The sequence below is a fragment of the Sturnus vulgaris genome, chromosome 22 (assembly GCF_052056855.1).
Source record: "Sturnus vulgaris isolate bStuVul1 chromosome 22, bStuVul1.hap1, whole genome shotgun sequence".
Classification (NCBI taxonomy): Eukaryota; Metazoa; Chordata; class Aves; order Passeriformes; family Sturnidae; genus Sturnus; species Sturnus vulgaris.
Window position 1 is genome coordinate 3,226,546 of NC_142264.1, and position 14,672 is coordinate 3,241,217.

The 14,672-nt window shown below is 54.9% G+C and overlaps 1 protein-coding gene across 3 annotated transcripts in view; it reads right to left on the reverse strand.

Annotated features, from left to right (window-relative positions):
• The window catches only part of RXRA (retinoid X receptor alpha), a 101,651-nt gene that overhangs the window by 48,446 nt on the left and 38,533 nt on the right, over positions 1-14,672 (reverse strand). Inside the window, exon 1 of one of the 3 annotated variants that reach the window (XM_088177343.1) lies at positions 12,507-12,525. The exons of the other annotated variants lie outside the window; for them this stretch is intronic. Coding sequence (XP_088033469.1) covers positions 12,507-12,513 — 7 coding nt within the window. The 5' untranslated portion in view covers positions 12,514-12,525. Of the gene's footprint in view, positions 1-12,506; positions 12,526-14,672 lie in introns of those variants that run through there. 3 annotated transcript variants of the gene reach the window in all.

Here is a 14,672-nt window from a genome sequence, read left to right on the forward strand (position 1 = left end):
GGCTCCCCCAGCCCAGCCCTGACCCCCCCAGTTTCCCCATTCCCAGCCCTGCAAAGGCCGCTGGTGCCTTTAAGAGGCTGGAGGGGAATGTGACGGCCGCTTTTCCAAAGGCCCATTAATTTGCCAGCGTCACATGCTCCGCAGCTGCAGCCTGGCAGTGATTTATACTCCTCTGAAGTTCATCAGAGGGAAAAGTACTTCCCAGGCACAGCCTATCCCCCTTCCCTCCTCTGCTCCTCTCTGCCCGTGTCCAGAGCCTGGTGAAAATCCCCCATCCATCACCCCGAGTGTCACCCCCTGCCCTCACCACCCAGCCCAGGCACTCCCCTTCTCCCCGGCATCTGCCAGCAAAAGAAAACTTCCTCTGCCTTCCTCGCCTCCGTGACCCACCGATGAGAAAGTCATTAATTAATAAAGGGGCAGCGCTGCTCCGGCTCCTCTGCAGCCTGCAGAGCCCCCTCCTCCCCATCCCCAGGCCCTGTAGCCAAAATAAACGTCAGGGAGGAGGCGGGCGTCCCCTCCTCCTGCCGTCCTCCGGGGAGGTTCAAAAGTTCAAGATTTTCACATTTCCCTAACGTTATTTCAGGAAATTGCTGGAGAAAGGAAAGCCGGCGCTGCCGAAAAAGCGATCCGCGGGTGGATCCAATAACACACAGAATCCAGAGGCAGGGCTGGGTGTGTGCCAGGCGTGGAGAGTGAACCCCATCCCCACCCCGATGTTTGTTTTTTGGAGCATCTTTGCTGGCTTTCACTGGGTTTTTACCCTAAAGCAAAGCCATAGCCACTCCAAAACAGCCCCAGAGGTGGCAGGCACCAGGATAAGCTGCCACAAGGTCCTCGGGTCACTCCCCAGAGCCAGGATGCTCAGAGCACCAGCACTTATCAAATTCTAGCAGCTGGTTTAGGGGTGATGCTGCCAAGCTGGTTCAAAGCACCCCCAAGAGCATCCCTCGGTGTAGAGAATGTGAGTGCCACGGTCCCGGGTCCCCAAGGAGTGACAGCTTGGCCCCAGATGTGCACAGGGCTCCCTGCAAGCACTGCCCTGACGTGTGTTTGGGTTCCCTCCTTCCTTCCTTCCTCTCAAAACTTCTCAAAAATCTCCCACTTGCACAAACCTCAAACGCGACCCGAGTCACACCTGGGGTTTGCACCAAAACCAGGCTCAACGACAGCTTTCACTGCAGGTTCGTGGGAAAGGTTGGTAAAACTACTGAAACTCCTGGCAAACCTGAATTTGGGGTTACAATGAAATGTGAAACTCGGCTGCTTTCATGTGGTTTGGGGTTTTCTGTTGCAAAACGCTCGGCGAGGCAGCTCCGGGCGAGAGCGCGACAGCCGAGCGCAGGCAGCGTGTCCAGGGCACAGAGGAATCCAGAGACACCCCTTCCCTGGCAAATGATTAACTGGGATTGGGAGCCACCTCATTAGCCTGGGGCTGGACCAGTGCCACCAGCACAGGGCACTGGCAGGGACCCAAGGCAGGGGGGTTGCCTCGCACCGGCGCGGCCCCGATGGATCCGCGGTCGTGGAAGAGCCTGGATGTGCCATGGCACATCCATAGTGGAATTGTGCCTCAGGAAGGTGTTGGCAGCTCCCTGTGAGAGCCACGGTGTTCCTCAGGGCCATCTCATCCCACCATGGGGCTCCTGAGGGCCATCTCATCCCTGCACGACACTGCACATCTCTTCCCTGCCCAGCTGGTGGCAAAGAGAGGGTTGGAAGCCTTCATTCCCTCCAGGCAGTGAGGGGGTGGGATTGGTTTGCTCTGGGATTTCTCAAAGTTTGAGGAGTTCTTGGGGTGTTTGGAGTTGGAGATTCTGCTTGGAGCCCACTTTGTCCAGCTGGCCCCATTAATTCCAACTGGAAAGTGGTGCTGGAGACAACACCTCGAAAATGAGAAGTGTGAGTATCCCAGGCCACTGATTTCTTTGGAGGAACAGGAATTCTTCCCAGGTATGCATCCCCCTGAGCCTCCATTAACCCCTTGCTCCCCAGCAGCTCCTCCAGGTCTGGGTGTCACCCAGAAAAACCACAATAGAGCAAGATCTGCATTTTGCCACCCATCCCTGAGGCTCTTCACGGCTGTGACAGAGCTCCAGGCACCAGGCATTGCCTCCCAGGGAAACCACATCCCAAAGGAGGGACACCCAGCCAGGTCAACCAGAATCCCGGGCTGATTAAGGAAGTTTATATTAATTAGAGAAATGTGTTAATACCCTGGGAAAGCCACCAGCCCTGGCATGCTGTGCAGACACCTCCTGCTCTCCTGGAACAGCTCAGTCCCTTGTCACCCCAGCCTTCCCCACTCCCTCCCTGCACTGATCTCTGCCAGCTATCACCCCCCTCACTCCCACCTCTTGTTTACACCCCTGGACCACCTTTTCCCCCCCCCCCTCTCTTACACATTTTAAAGCTTCCCACCTTAAAGCACTGCTGCAAATTCCCAGGACATCCCAAATTACGTTTAAAGCTGAACCCAGGTGACACCAAGGCCAAGAAGCAGCACTGGGATGTTGGGTCACTTTCTGAACCCAGCCCAGGCTAGGAAGGAATTAAGCTCATTCATACCTACACTATAAATAATAATAATCATAATAATGTCATTTTTCCAGCGTGGTTCTTTCAATAGGGGATGATGAATGTATTTGTAACGAGCGTGGTAAAGATTTTCAAGCCATCTAATTAGGCGGCCGTTTCCTTTCCAGACATGCCCAAGTCCCTTTGGAAAAGGAAACGTGGCCTCCAATGCTCCCTCTCTGCTGTGGGAATGCTACCCTGGATCCTGAAGACGAACCAGAAACTCAACATCCCCGGGGGCACCCTTTGGAATCCCAAATTTCCCATATCCTGGGGCTGAAGGAGCGCCCAGAGGGAGCTGGAATCACACAAGCTCTGCTCCCAGAGGAACCAAAAATCCCAGGGAGGTGCTGGTGTGCTGAACCATCCCACTGTGGATGGTGCCAGGGAGACTCAGGGATGCTGGGGAGGAGAAAGGGACAGTACAGGGGACAGGACAGCCCATCCCAGCATCCCCCACCCGTGCTGAATGTATTTTTCCATTCGTGCCTGGCATTCCCAGAAAACACTAACTTCATTATTGATTTCTGCTCGTTTGTCATTTTTATAACCTGGCCAGCACTTCTCCTGAGGGCTGTGACTAATTCCACTTCCCTAGGCTGGAAGGGGTGAGAGCCTTTAACTCTTTAGGGATGGGCTCTGCCAGGGCACCCACAGAAATCCCAAATGCCCAATACTTTATCCGTGGCAATGGGGACACCTGCCCTCCCCAGCTGAGCCACCAGCCTGGGAAAAACCCCAGCTCTGGGAAGGCTGATGGAACCAGCAATCCTTCCCTCCTTCCAGGCACTTCCCAGCAAAGCCTCGGGATGGAACTCCCAGAGGAGAAGATCCATTGAGTTAAAGGCAGCAGATGCTGCTTCCGAGGGGTGGGACACGGGGAGCACCGACCACGACATCTGCAATTACGGAAAGCCAGATAAAGAAAATCAAATCTCATGCTTCAGGGCATGGGCTGATGAGCCCAAGGGTCAGGAAGGAATTTCTCTCCCCTTACACAGCAGTGCACAATTGGGTCAGTGCATTACCGGGTGCCACAAGTCTGGGATTGTTTTTCCCTCTCCTTGTGGAAGCCCTTGGCACAGGAGCTGTGTCTGAGGGAGACCATGCCTCTCCCATCACCCACATTCCTAAAGCTCAGAATTCCTATTCCCAGGCCAAAGATGGCACAAGGACCTCGCTCCAGGCCACCCCTCTCCTCTGACACCACTCTCCGGTGCTCCCTGCCCTTCTCAGCCTTAATTATTTCCACCACAATCACCTAAATTAGCACAATCCCCGCTGTGAGAAAGGTCCTTTTCTTCCCCAGTGTTTGAAAAACCTGCGTACACCTCTGGTGCTATTTAAACAATGAGCAGGAATAATAAAAGCAGCAATGTTGGCTTAGGAAATAATGCACTGGTAAAGGGGATGAATGGAGAGGATGGAGCAAAAAAGCCCCGATGGTTTTGTTCCCAGAGGTTGGGAAATGATGGTTTTATTCCCAGAGGTTGGGAAGTGTTTGTGGTAACAGCGGTTGCTCTCACTTCACGCCTCATCCAGCATCCTTTCCCTTCCTTGAGCAACTTCCCTGTGCTAAAACTTGCTTAGCTGGGAGGATCTAACCACAGGGAAGAGGGTTCAGTTTCAAATTAAAACAAAGCCAGCAAACAAACACAGATTTGGTCTGGAACACGTGTCTATCTGCATCGGCCCTTGCTAAGCCAGGCTTTGCCAAGCCACACGCTTCCTAATCCTGACAAACAGTTGTCAGCCTTTCCCACTGCCAAGCAGTGACTCGCTGTCACCCAGGGTGGCATTTCCCAGTGTGATCAGCACTGGTCACCCTCGACACCTGCCAGAGCCAGCAGCTCTCCCCAAACCCCGTGAAACCACACTTCACAAATCCTGTCAGAGGGGCTTGGCGGGGATTTTATCAAACGAGACCTGTGATCAGTACAATCTGAAGGATGAAATCAATGCGGCCAAGCGCCCTCACCGTGACCAGCTACCCAGCAGGGAATTTGAGGGGGGTCTTTGAGGGCATCCCTGCCCTCCTGCTGGCAGGAACCCACGGATGAGCCCAGCACCTGCGCCAGGAGCCCGAGCCCCCTGGCCAGCATCACCTGCCTGACCTCGCTGTCAAGCTCGCTTTGGAATTCAGTGCAAGACGAGCTGTCCCAGGAAGGTGTAAATCAGCCAGAGGGTGGGTGCTGAGCTCCAAAGCCACCCCACTCCCAGCAGCACGTGGGCACATCCACGGGCAGGGAGTCACGTCTGCACAGGGGAGGATGGAGAGCTGGAATCAAAGGTATGAAATGGGAATGAACGGGGTTTGGCGTGCCCAGGCTTAGTCCCTACAACCCAGCCAAGACAAGAAAGCAGGAGCAGAAGGTTGGGATGGGGCGATGGGAGTGGGAGAATAAATAGTTTGCAGGGGAATGTCTGGAGGAGCCTGTGGTGGCTTGCTTGGGGAAAAAGGAAAAAAAAAAAATAAAAGAGGATTGAAACAAAAGAAAGAAAAGGAGAGAAAAGCAGCTGTGGAAGAGGCTGGGGCTGTGTGTGGGAGCATCTCAAGCAGCAAGGAGAGCACTGGGCAGGGCTGGACACATGGCCAAGGCTTGGAAAACCAAACCAAAGGAAGCAGTGGATGGTGGCAGGAGCTAGCAGAGGGGAAGGATTGGTGAAGAACTCCAGCACAGAGCTGGGGACAGTCCTGCAGCCAAGGGGAGAGGAGGGGGCTGCACTGGGAGCTGCTCTCTGTCCTCAGCTCTGGTATTTCAGAGCCCAATGGGTCCCCAAGGTGATGGAGACACGAAGCCTCACCTGCCTGCATCCACCTCCCCATCCCATCACTGGGCAAAGCTCCAGGAATGCTCAGAACTCCCAACTCACACCAGAACATTAAATTCTGGCCACCATGGAGACATCCTCCCCCAAAACCATCGTGTCCCAGAGCTTGTGTGAGAGCAGAGAGGAGGAAACATCCCTTCCCCTCCAGCCCCATCCAGCAGAACAGCCTGGAGCAGGCTGGGAACATCACCCATGCTGGGAACAAAGCACTGGTTGTATCCTGGGCACTGGGAGAGCTGGGAGGGGAGTTTCTTTTTTTAAGCAGAAAGGCTTCAGGGGGTTGTTTTTTCCTTTTTCTTTTTGTGGATTTGGTTTTTTTTCCATGTTAACCGAAAATGTCAATGAAACCAGGACTGTTCCCAGAAAAATGACTTACACAGATGAATTAATTTCATGTTTGGGGGAAGTAACAATGGAAATTCTCAAACGATCCCATGCTGACAGCTGTTTAAAAAAAAAAAAACAACAAGTTTTGTATTGAAACAATTTCTTGTTTCTGCTCTTTTGCAGTGATGTGAAACTCTGCAAAGGCTGAAATCAAACCAAACAGAAAGATTTGGAACAAACCTTGAGAGAACTTCATTAAACTGATCCAACACCTTCCCAAACACCCTCAGGCCTGGGTTCCCAGAAGGGTTTGGTTCAATAGGACAGGGATTGGGTAGGGATGAGGTGACACATCCCCACGTCCCAGGGGCAGGACCTGGCTCTAAGACCCCAAACCCAAGTGAGCCCAAAGCACACCCTGACCCTGCAGGACACCAGAAGATGACACAGAATTGCTGAGCTCCAGAACATTAAAAAAATCCCCCAAAAGAGAAGGAAGAAGCAGAGGCTGAGCCATGAGTCAGAGCTGCACCACTCTGAGGAGTGTCCAGGGTCAGCCTGGCAGGATTTGGCTGCGGGGCTCCACCCAGCATGGCAGGAATGGTGTTTTCCTTCATTCCCCAGCACCTCTCCTCCTCCACCCCAGGTCCTGCAAGAACCCCCAGATCTGCCATTCGCCTCAATCTGCTTCAAATTACCCACAACAATGCCGGGCCCCGAGTGGACACGTAAAAGTGTCTCCAATTTATTGTCGTTTTAAGCCGTCCCTAACACTGCACAGACATTGCTGGAATATTTCCTCCTCCTTTAAGACCCTCTGATGACTCTGCAAGGCGGAGAGGGACCCGAGGACAAGGCAGCAGGAGCTGAGTGGAGCCAGCTGCCTCTGTGGCCGTGCTGGGGGCATGGGAAGGGAGCACTGGGGGTCCCCGAGGTGATGCCGAGCTCGGGGCAATGTCCCCTGCGCCCTGCAGGGACCCAGCGGCCGCTGAACCCGCGCTGGGCTCCTGCTCCAGGGAGGAACAGCTCAGCCCAGAGGGGCTCTGGATGGGGCAGGACCACCCTGCACGGCTGGAAGCCCACCAAGGACAGCCCCTGGCTGTCCCTCAGCTCCCTGCATGGCTTTTCCCGGGGTATCAACTGGGATGTGCTGGCAGGGTGACATCCCTGCCACCAGCATCCTCTGCCCTCCACATCACAGGATCTGGTTTGGGCTGGGAGGGAACTTAAAGTTCATCTAGTCCCACCTCCTCCATGGGCAGGGAACCCCTTCCACTGTCCCACATTGCTCCAAGCCTTGTCCAGCCTGGTTATGGACACTTCCAGAGATCCAGAGGCAGCCACAGCTTCTCTGGGCACATCCTCTGAGCAAAGAATTCCTTCCTAAGATCTCCCCTAAATCTCTTCTCCTTCAGCTTCAAGCCATCCCAGGCAGCAATCCCTGCTGGCATCCCTGCAGCCAGGCAGGCACTGAGCCTCTGCCTGCAGTCAGCCTAATGTTGTCACACAAATTGCACCTGGGAAACTGTTACAAGAATTAATTGATCATATAAGTACAGTAATTGGAACTTGCAAAGCATAGATAATTACCTTTTATTAGTTCCTGTAGATAATCCATTATGCACTGATTAGGTCTCAGTAAGGATCTTACAGCCCTGGTTTGATTAATGGCAGATTATGCATATTAAAGTCAAGCAGGAATAGATAACTTATTTTCTTTCTTGCCTTAGGAGCACATCACCCCATGAGTTATGGCCAGGAGTTTTCTGAGGTGCTGAGGAAGTCAGGCATGTCTGAAATCCCCACCTGACCTGACCATGCTCACTCTCCCATAGTGGGAACCAGCTCCAAACTTTTCCCAGTGGCTCAAGATGCCTCAATCCACATTTATCAACCTGCTTCCCACTGACAGCCACATGTCCTGCAAGGCCTGACCAGCTCCAAACCTAGAGAAATAATTGCCACAATGTTTTAACCCGAATCTCAGCCCCCATCTCAGACGCTCTCATTTCCATGGATGCTTTGACCATGTATTTATTTTCCACAATCCTCTGCCCAGGACAGAATATTGATCTGCATTTCCTGCCTACAACTGCTTGGCTGCTGCCTGAGGTCCTTCCTGCCCCACTGCCACATTCAGTGGGGCTGTCCCCACCCCAAAACCACCATTTTCACCCTTTGCAAGAGGGATCCTCGGTGGGATCAGCTGCAGGACCGGCGTTCTGCTCCGAGGATCATCACTCCCTGTCTGCAGAGTAAAGGAGCACAGGATGGGGGCAACTGGACAAAATCTGCCTGCAGGCTACAGGAGGCTTTATTTAAGAGGAATAAATAAAAAATAAGGCTGTGATTATCTCGGGCCACTCTCCAGCTGCCACCCATGGACAGAACGGGGAGGGGGGGGGAGCGTTTTTCAAATGAATAAACAAACGCCAGCGGATGTGACATGCCGAGGCACAGGGACGGATTCCTCCTCTCTTCCTGGCCAGATAACCCCGTTATCAGCATGGTTTTGGGGATTAGGAGAGAGGAGGAAAGGAGGAAAAACAGCAAATATGGGAAAAGAGGGATAAAACACCTCCTTTGGAGAAGCCAGGCTGCGTCCAGCGCCAGCCTATTCATCCCGCACGCTCCGCACTGCCAGGGCTGGGGATGAATGGGATTTACTGCCCATTAAAATAAAGCCCTTTCTGTAGTTTATAAACAATGTCGCTGCTCGGTGGGAGGTTGGACATTTTAGTTCATTAAGCAGCAAATAATCTCTGTCACTTTTTTAGTTTTAAGTTTATTTACACGTAGGGTTGGGCTTTTTTATCCTTTCCTCCTCCTCCTCTTCCTCCCCGCCGAGCCAGGAGCCGAAATCTTCTCCAGGCCCCGAACTCGCTCCTCCTGTGGCCGCTGGCCAAGCCACGGAAATAATCCTGCTTATGTATCAAAAAACGTTCCTCACAGGAAAAATAAATTTATATCTGCCTAAAGCCCAGGCGTGAGAGAGGGGGGTGCCAGGGCAGCGCTGCTGGGCACAGGGGGAGGCTCAGCAGCCATCCTGGGAACAGAACTGAGCCCTGGGGGAAAGCCAGAGCCATCAGCAGAGACTGCCAGGTGCCAGCGTGGCCTGGGACACCGACAGGGACACCATGATCAGAGCCCATTGTGCCAGGCAGGAATGTGAACAGAGCCTTCCCTTGGCATCACAGCAACACCGCGTGTCTGCCTGGAAATGCCACCCTGGAAATGTCTGGGAGCCTTACCTTGTGCAGGGGGACACCTTGCAGGGAGGGGAGGGTGGCAGGGTGACACAGCTCCTGTGAATCCCTGGTGGCACCTCCAGCCTGTGAGTTCTGGCCCTTTTCCAGAGGCTGGCAGAGCTGCTCCTGGCCAGAGCTCCCCAGCCCCTGGCTCCGCACCAAAGCTCTGCCAGAAAACTCCTCTGGCGGCAGAGAGAAACCTGCAGGATGCTGAGGATGCTGACACCAACTGCTCCTCGAGCCTACGGATGTCCTACCCTAAAAACAGCCCTGGGATGGCACCGTGGAGCAGCCAGGAGCTGGCTGAGGGTCCGTGGTGCCCTCTCCACCTCCAGCACAAGGCACAAGGACACAGGGAAGGGGCAACAGCCGATTTAGCCTCCCGCAGCTGTAAAGATGCTCTGATGGACTTTTACCAAGGGATGTGAACGCCCCTCCCAGCCTGGGGCAGGGATGCCCTCCTGAACTGTGCTCCCAACACGGTGCTAAGCGGCTCCAGCATCCTTCCCTGCTGCCTCTGTCACCTCCCGGTGACTCAGCCCTGCTCCCTGATGGGCAGAAGGGATCCCGGCTCGGTTATCTCGGTCCTAAAGCACTTGAGCAGACGGCAGCCGTGCGAGCCATTATATCATTCACGCACTATCAAAAGCTCACACAGTGGCACTTAATTACAGCCCCGGAAGCGCAGGCTTCCTTAATAAATCAAAGAAATAAAGTCAGAGATGATGCACTGAACAGAGGGGGTAGGGTGGGGGGAATAAAGAGCTTACAGTCTCCCTCTGTGTGTCCCCTTTAGATAACAGATGCTCTCTTCTTAACCTCTCACTTCATCAGATCAGCTCCAGCTGTGTTTGGATCAAGTGTGCAGCCTGGCCAGCGTCCAGCCTGCCTGCTTCCCTGCTCCAGTGCCAGCTCCATCCCTGCGGCTCCGGGGCTGGCTGTGCTGGGGTGGCAGAAGGAGGGGAGTCCTGCTGAGCCAGGCCCCGTTTCATTCAACACATTTTACTCCATTCCTGCTTGAAGCCACCCAGTTCCTTCCCCAGAGCATCCCTGGGACCGCTGGAGGGCTGAACGCCAGCTCCATCGGCATCCTGAGGGTGTCCCTGGCCAGGCTCCCGGGAAGGGCTCCTGTCACCGCACTGGGGGATGTTTGTCCTCGCAGCCCCCACGCCACTGTGACAGCAAACAGCTTCCAGAGGCTCAGCTGGGTGTTGTCCCAGCCATAAATCACGGGAGAAGCCCCCAGGGATGCCCTGGGCTCTGCCCCGGCGCGCACCACCCACCTCTCCCTGTTTATTTGGAAGTGTCACCTCCTCGCTCCGCTGGCTGGGAGTGCCGTGATGGATGGGGCTGTCCTGGCACTGGCAGGAGATCAGATCCCTCCCTGCAGCCTCAAGCCAGGCTTGCCTGCATGGCTGCAGCCCCGGGAATGAGGATGCCAGGTGCAGGGAATGCCCAGGTGTGCTCTTACCCACCTGCAAACGTGTGCTGCAGCCCAGAGCCCGAGCGGGGACAAAGCTGCTGAGAAATCCCACTGCTCCTAATCCCCCAATAGCACAAAAATAATGGAGCATTATCTCATCAGGCTTTAACCCACTAATTACCCCGGGGATGGCTTAATAAGGAAGGGACACCCACCTGCCAGAGGCAGCCTAAGCCTGTCTGCTGGCAAGTTACACAACAGCACGCTGGGCATCCTTCAGCCCTCCCAGACCAGCCCACGCTGGGACAGGGAAGCAGGAACAGCCCTGTCCCCAACCTGGGGGATGTCTGAGGGAGCACAAATACCCCCCAAGACACAACGGCTTCTCCAGAGCACAACATGTCACTGCCCTGTACACCCAGCCAGGAGGAGGCAAGTGGCTGGCTGCTCCCAAACTCCCCAAAATAGCCCCAAAATCTCAATGGCTGGGTGGAAGAAAGCACCTGCTCGCAGGCTCTCCACACCACCCTCCCCTCTCCAGCCCAGCTGATGGGAGATCATCCCACATCCTCCTTGGGCACATCCTGATGCTCCAAGGGACAGTGTGGGGAGCAGGCTCTGAGATGGCTTTAAACCCTGTCCTGCCAGCTTGACCTGCAGGTGCCGGGAGCTGTTCCTAACCCACCTGCAAGACCAACATCTCCTCACCACAAGAACCCAAATCACGAGCAGCTTCAGCAAATCTTAGCCAGGGCTCCCCATGAGCCCACGTGTGCCGCTGGGTGAACGGAGCTGGAGCGTGAAAAGTGAGCTGGGTGGAGAGGAGTGCTTGGGTTACAGCTGGGAGCAGCCACAGCGGGGCTGGAGAGGGCTCTGACAGCTCCTGGCTGCTCCCTGGGCAGCGATATCTGCAGATCTCTTACAAATAAATATCATTGCTCATTATCTGGGCATTAAAGTTACATGCTGGGCGAGATGGGCACTGAGCTTTCTCTCGCTAATCCCAAACGGATGCCAGCGCTTCCATTATTAATCTGCCAGGTCCCTGCTGCTCCATCGCTGCCAGCTCTGCCACTGCCACCCCATGTCCCCACAGGACAGGGGACAGGGGAGCAGCTCAACAGCCTCTCTGCTCACAGGTGGCCTGGCAGCTTCACACTCTGGCTCCTGGGAGGGGTAAAGCCACCTCCAGTGCCAAGGCTCGGAGTTTCCTGAGGTTTGGCTTTGCTGAACCCATTTCCACATGGCAGGATGAGCAAGGGGCAGTGGGGACAGCGGAGGTTCCCCACTCCATGTCAGCACAGGGTGCAAGGATGCACAAGAGCATCCAGGAAAGCTCTCCTCAAACCTTCAGCTTGACAAGCCTGGTGCCTGCAGACCTGCTAAGAAGAAAACCCCGTGGCACAAACAAAGCCGAGACAACCCCTTGGGTGGCTGTGTTCACCCCAGGAGCAGATCACCAGCTGGGAGCACGTGCCTTGCAGGGCACCGAGCGGGTTTGACACCCACATCCTGCCATATCCCGGGCTCCTGCTCCAGCCTGGCATGGAGCTGAGCTGCTGCAGGATGTGGCAGGGGCACTGCCCTGCTGCCCACGCACAGCAGCGTGGCACAGCCGCTTCCTGCGACGCCAGAGCACGCTGAGTCACGGGCTGCACTGCTCGTCTGGTCCTCGCTGCAGCTGCAGGGGCTGCAACGCAGGGCCCAGCAGCAGCTGCAGGGCAGGGATGGATGGTGCAGCCATGGGAGATGGGCTTGTCCCTGCTGGTGATAGCACACGGCAGCCTCGGTGCCCAGAGAGCTCACACTGGACTGCTCAACACTGGTCTGATATGGAGAGAATGCCCCAAAGTCTCCACACAGGAAGTTTCCCCTGCTCTGACCACACACAGATGAACCAGGACAGAAACAGAAGCAGCTTTTCCCATTTCCCCAGGGTTGGTGTCAGAGGCATCCACCCAGTCCCTGCTCCCAGCACTATGGAATCACCAACCAGAGCCCCAAGTCACAGCACCCATCACCCTGGCTGCTCCCTTCCCTTCATTTCCCCTTTTTAAGACAACAATTAAACTTCAGCCTTTTCATTATTTACAGCAGACCTGGCATCCTCCTGGCTCCTGATCCTCGCTGTCACATCTTCCCAGCCCCCAGGCACTCTCCCACCGTCCCCACGGGATGAGGGCTCCTTGTGCCAAGCCCTCTCTTGCCAAGGGGGACGTTTCCTGCCTGCCCTGACGTCAGGAAGCCGCGTCAGGGAAATGAACGTGGATTTCAACATCCTTTGGTTCATCAGCTGCTCCTTTCAACATCCCCACGGTAAACCCCCCCCCAAAAAAAGCACACCCCGTCACTCCCCCGCAATCCTCCTTCTGCTCACTTGGCTTCATCCAGGAGAGCGCTTGTCACCTCCAAATAAATATTTATTAACCGAGCTGCAGGTGGCTGGGGCTTCCCACCTCCTCTGCTCTCAGCTGCGCTGACACCGGAGCTGTGCCGAGCTCCCAGATGTCAGCTGGGAGCAGCTCCTGCCGCCTGCTTTGAGCCCAGCATCCAGAGAGCTGCTCCAATCTTCCCTCCAAGCCCAGCAGGAATGCTTTGGATAACAGAGTGGCAGCACCAGGGGATCCAGGGGATGACAAATTAAAAGGTGGTGGTGGTGAGAAGGAGCTTGCCTTGGGCAAAATCATGGCCAGAGTGAAGGAACACCAATCCAAAAGCAAGGGTCACTCCTGCACGACTGACCCTCCCCAGCTCTGCTGCTGCAAATGTGGGATAAAGACTTTCTGAGCAACGCGGGAATGGGAGAAAAACAAGGGAAAAAGAGAAGAGAGTCCCAAGGAAACTGCCTGCAGCACAGGGCAGCTCGGCTGTGGGAATGGAAACCTTCCCAAGCCACATCCCTGGGCATCCCTGATCCCCAGCCAAGGGACAGCGGGAGCCACAAGAGAAGGGAAAGCAGCAACCCGAGATTTAGTGGTCCACCACAACGGGGGAGATGCTGATGCCAAGGACAGCGTGTAGAAGGGACACAGGGGTCCCTGTCCTCTCTGGGGACAGTCCAAGGCCACCACGCCGCCCTTGACGCACACAGCAAAGGGATTTGGGCACCTCCAGTGCCCTTGGGGACACCACTGGGCTCCTGTCCAGCACAGCCTCGCGCTCAGGGCGATGATAAATCCGAGATTGGGAAAGGCTCAGACGCTGCCACAGACACGGGGAGCATTTTCACAGCCTGGCCTCTCCCCCTGCAGCCCCTGTCACCGCTGTCACCGCTGTCCCCTCGCTCCCTCCCTCCCACCCCTTTGGAATTAGCAGCCATCGACCTCCTCCCCCTGCGGAGCTGACATTAATCCGGCGATGTTTGTTTAACAACAGTTCCCATTGATCTGCAGCCTGATCCTCCGAGTCAATACAGGCTCCTGCCAGGGTCTGGAGTGCAGGATCTGGCTCTGGAGTGGCCCGTCAAGAGAAAGGCTGTGCAGGCTGATAGGATCAGATGCTGTCAGTGCTGCTCTGGGACCCATTAGCTTTAATTAGCTGATGATGCTGTAGAGGCCACATAAAACAATGAAGGGGATTGATCCCTCGTGTAACACTATTGACAGTGGAGCTGCATCTGGGATCAGTTTGGTGCCGGATGCATCTGTAGGGTCTATAAAACCAAGGCCTGCTTTCTTTTTCTGGTTTGTTTTTCTTTTTTTTTTTTTTTTTAGCTTTAATTTTAAGATCTCATCATTGTATGGCTGCCAGGTTAAAAGCAAAGGAGAGAAAAAGTAAAGGAAAAAAACAGGGAGCCCTCTCTGGTTAGGGCATATCTGAGCATTTCCACATCCCTCCCTGTCAAAGACCCTCCTGTGGATTGCACACGCCGGTCATTAGGTCATTAAGGCTTTGCTTCCAGGTCACTGTCATTATCCCATCTGGAAAACAGGCCACCAGCTCTCCATGTCCTTTGCTCTGAAGGGCACATCAGTCCCTGAACCCTGAAAGCTTTTTCCCTCTGCACAGTGTCACCCACCACACCTGCAAACCCCTTTCCTCTCTACAATGTCACCCACACCTGCACAGCCCCATCCCTCTCCAGTGTCACCCACCACACCTGCAAAGCTTTTTCCCTCTGCACAATATCACCCACCACACCTGCAAAGCCCCATCCCTCTCCAGTGTCACCCACCACACCTGCAAAGCTTTTTCCCTCTGCACAATGTCACCCACCACACCTGCAAAGCCCCATCCCTCTCCAACGTCACCCACACCTGCAGCAA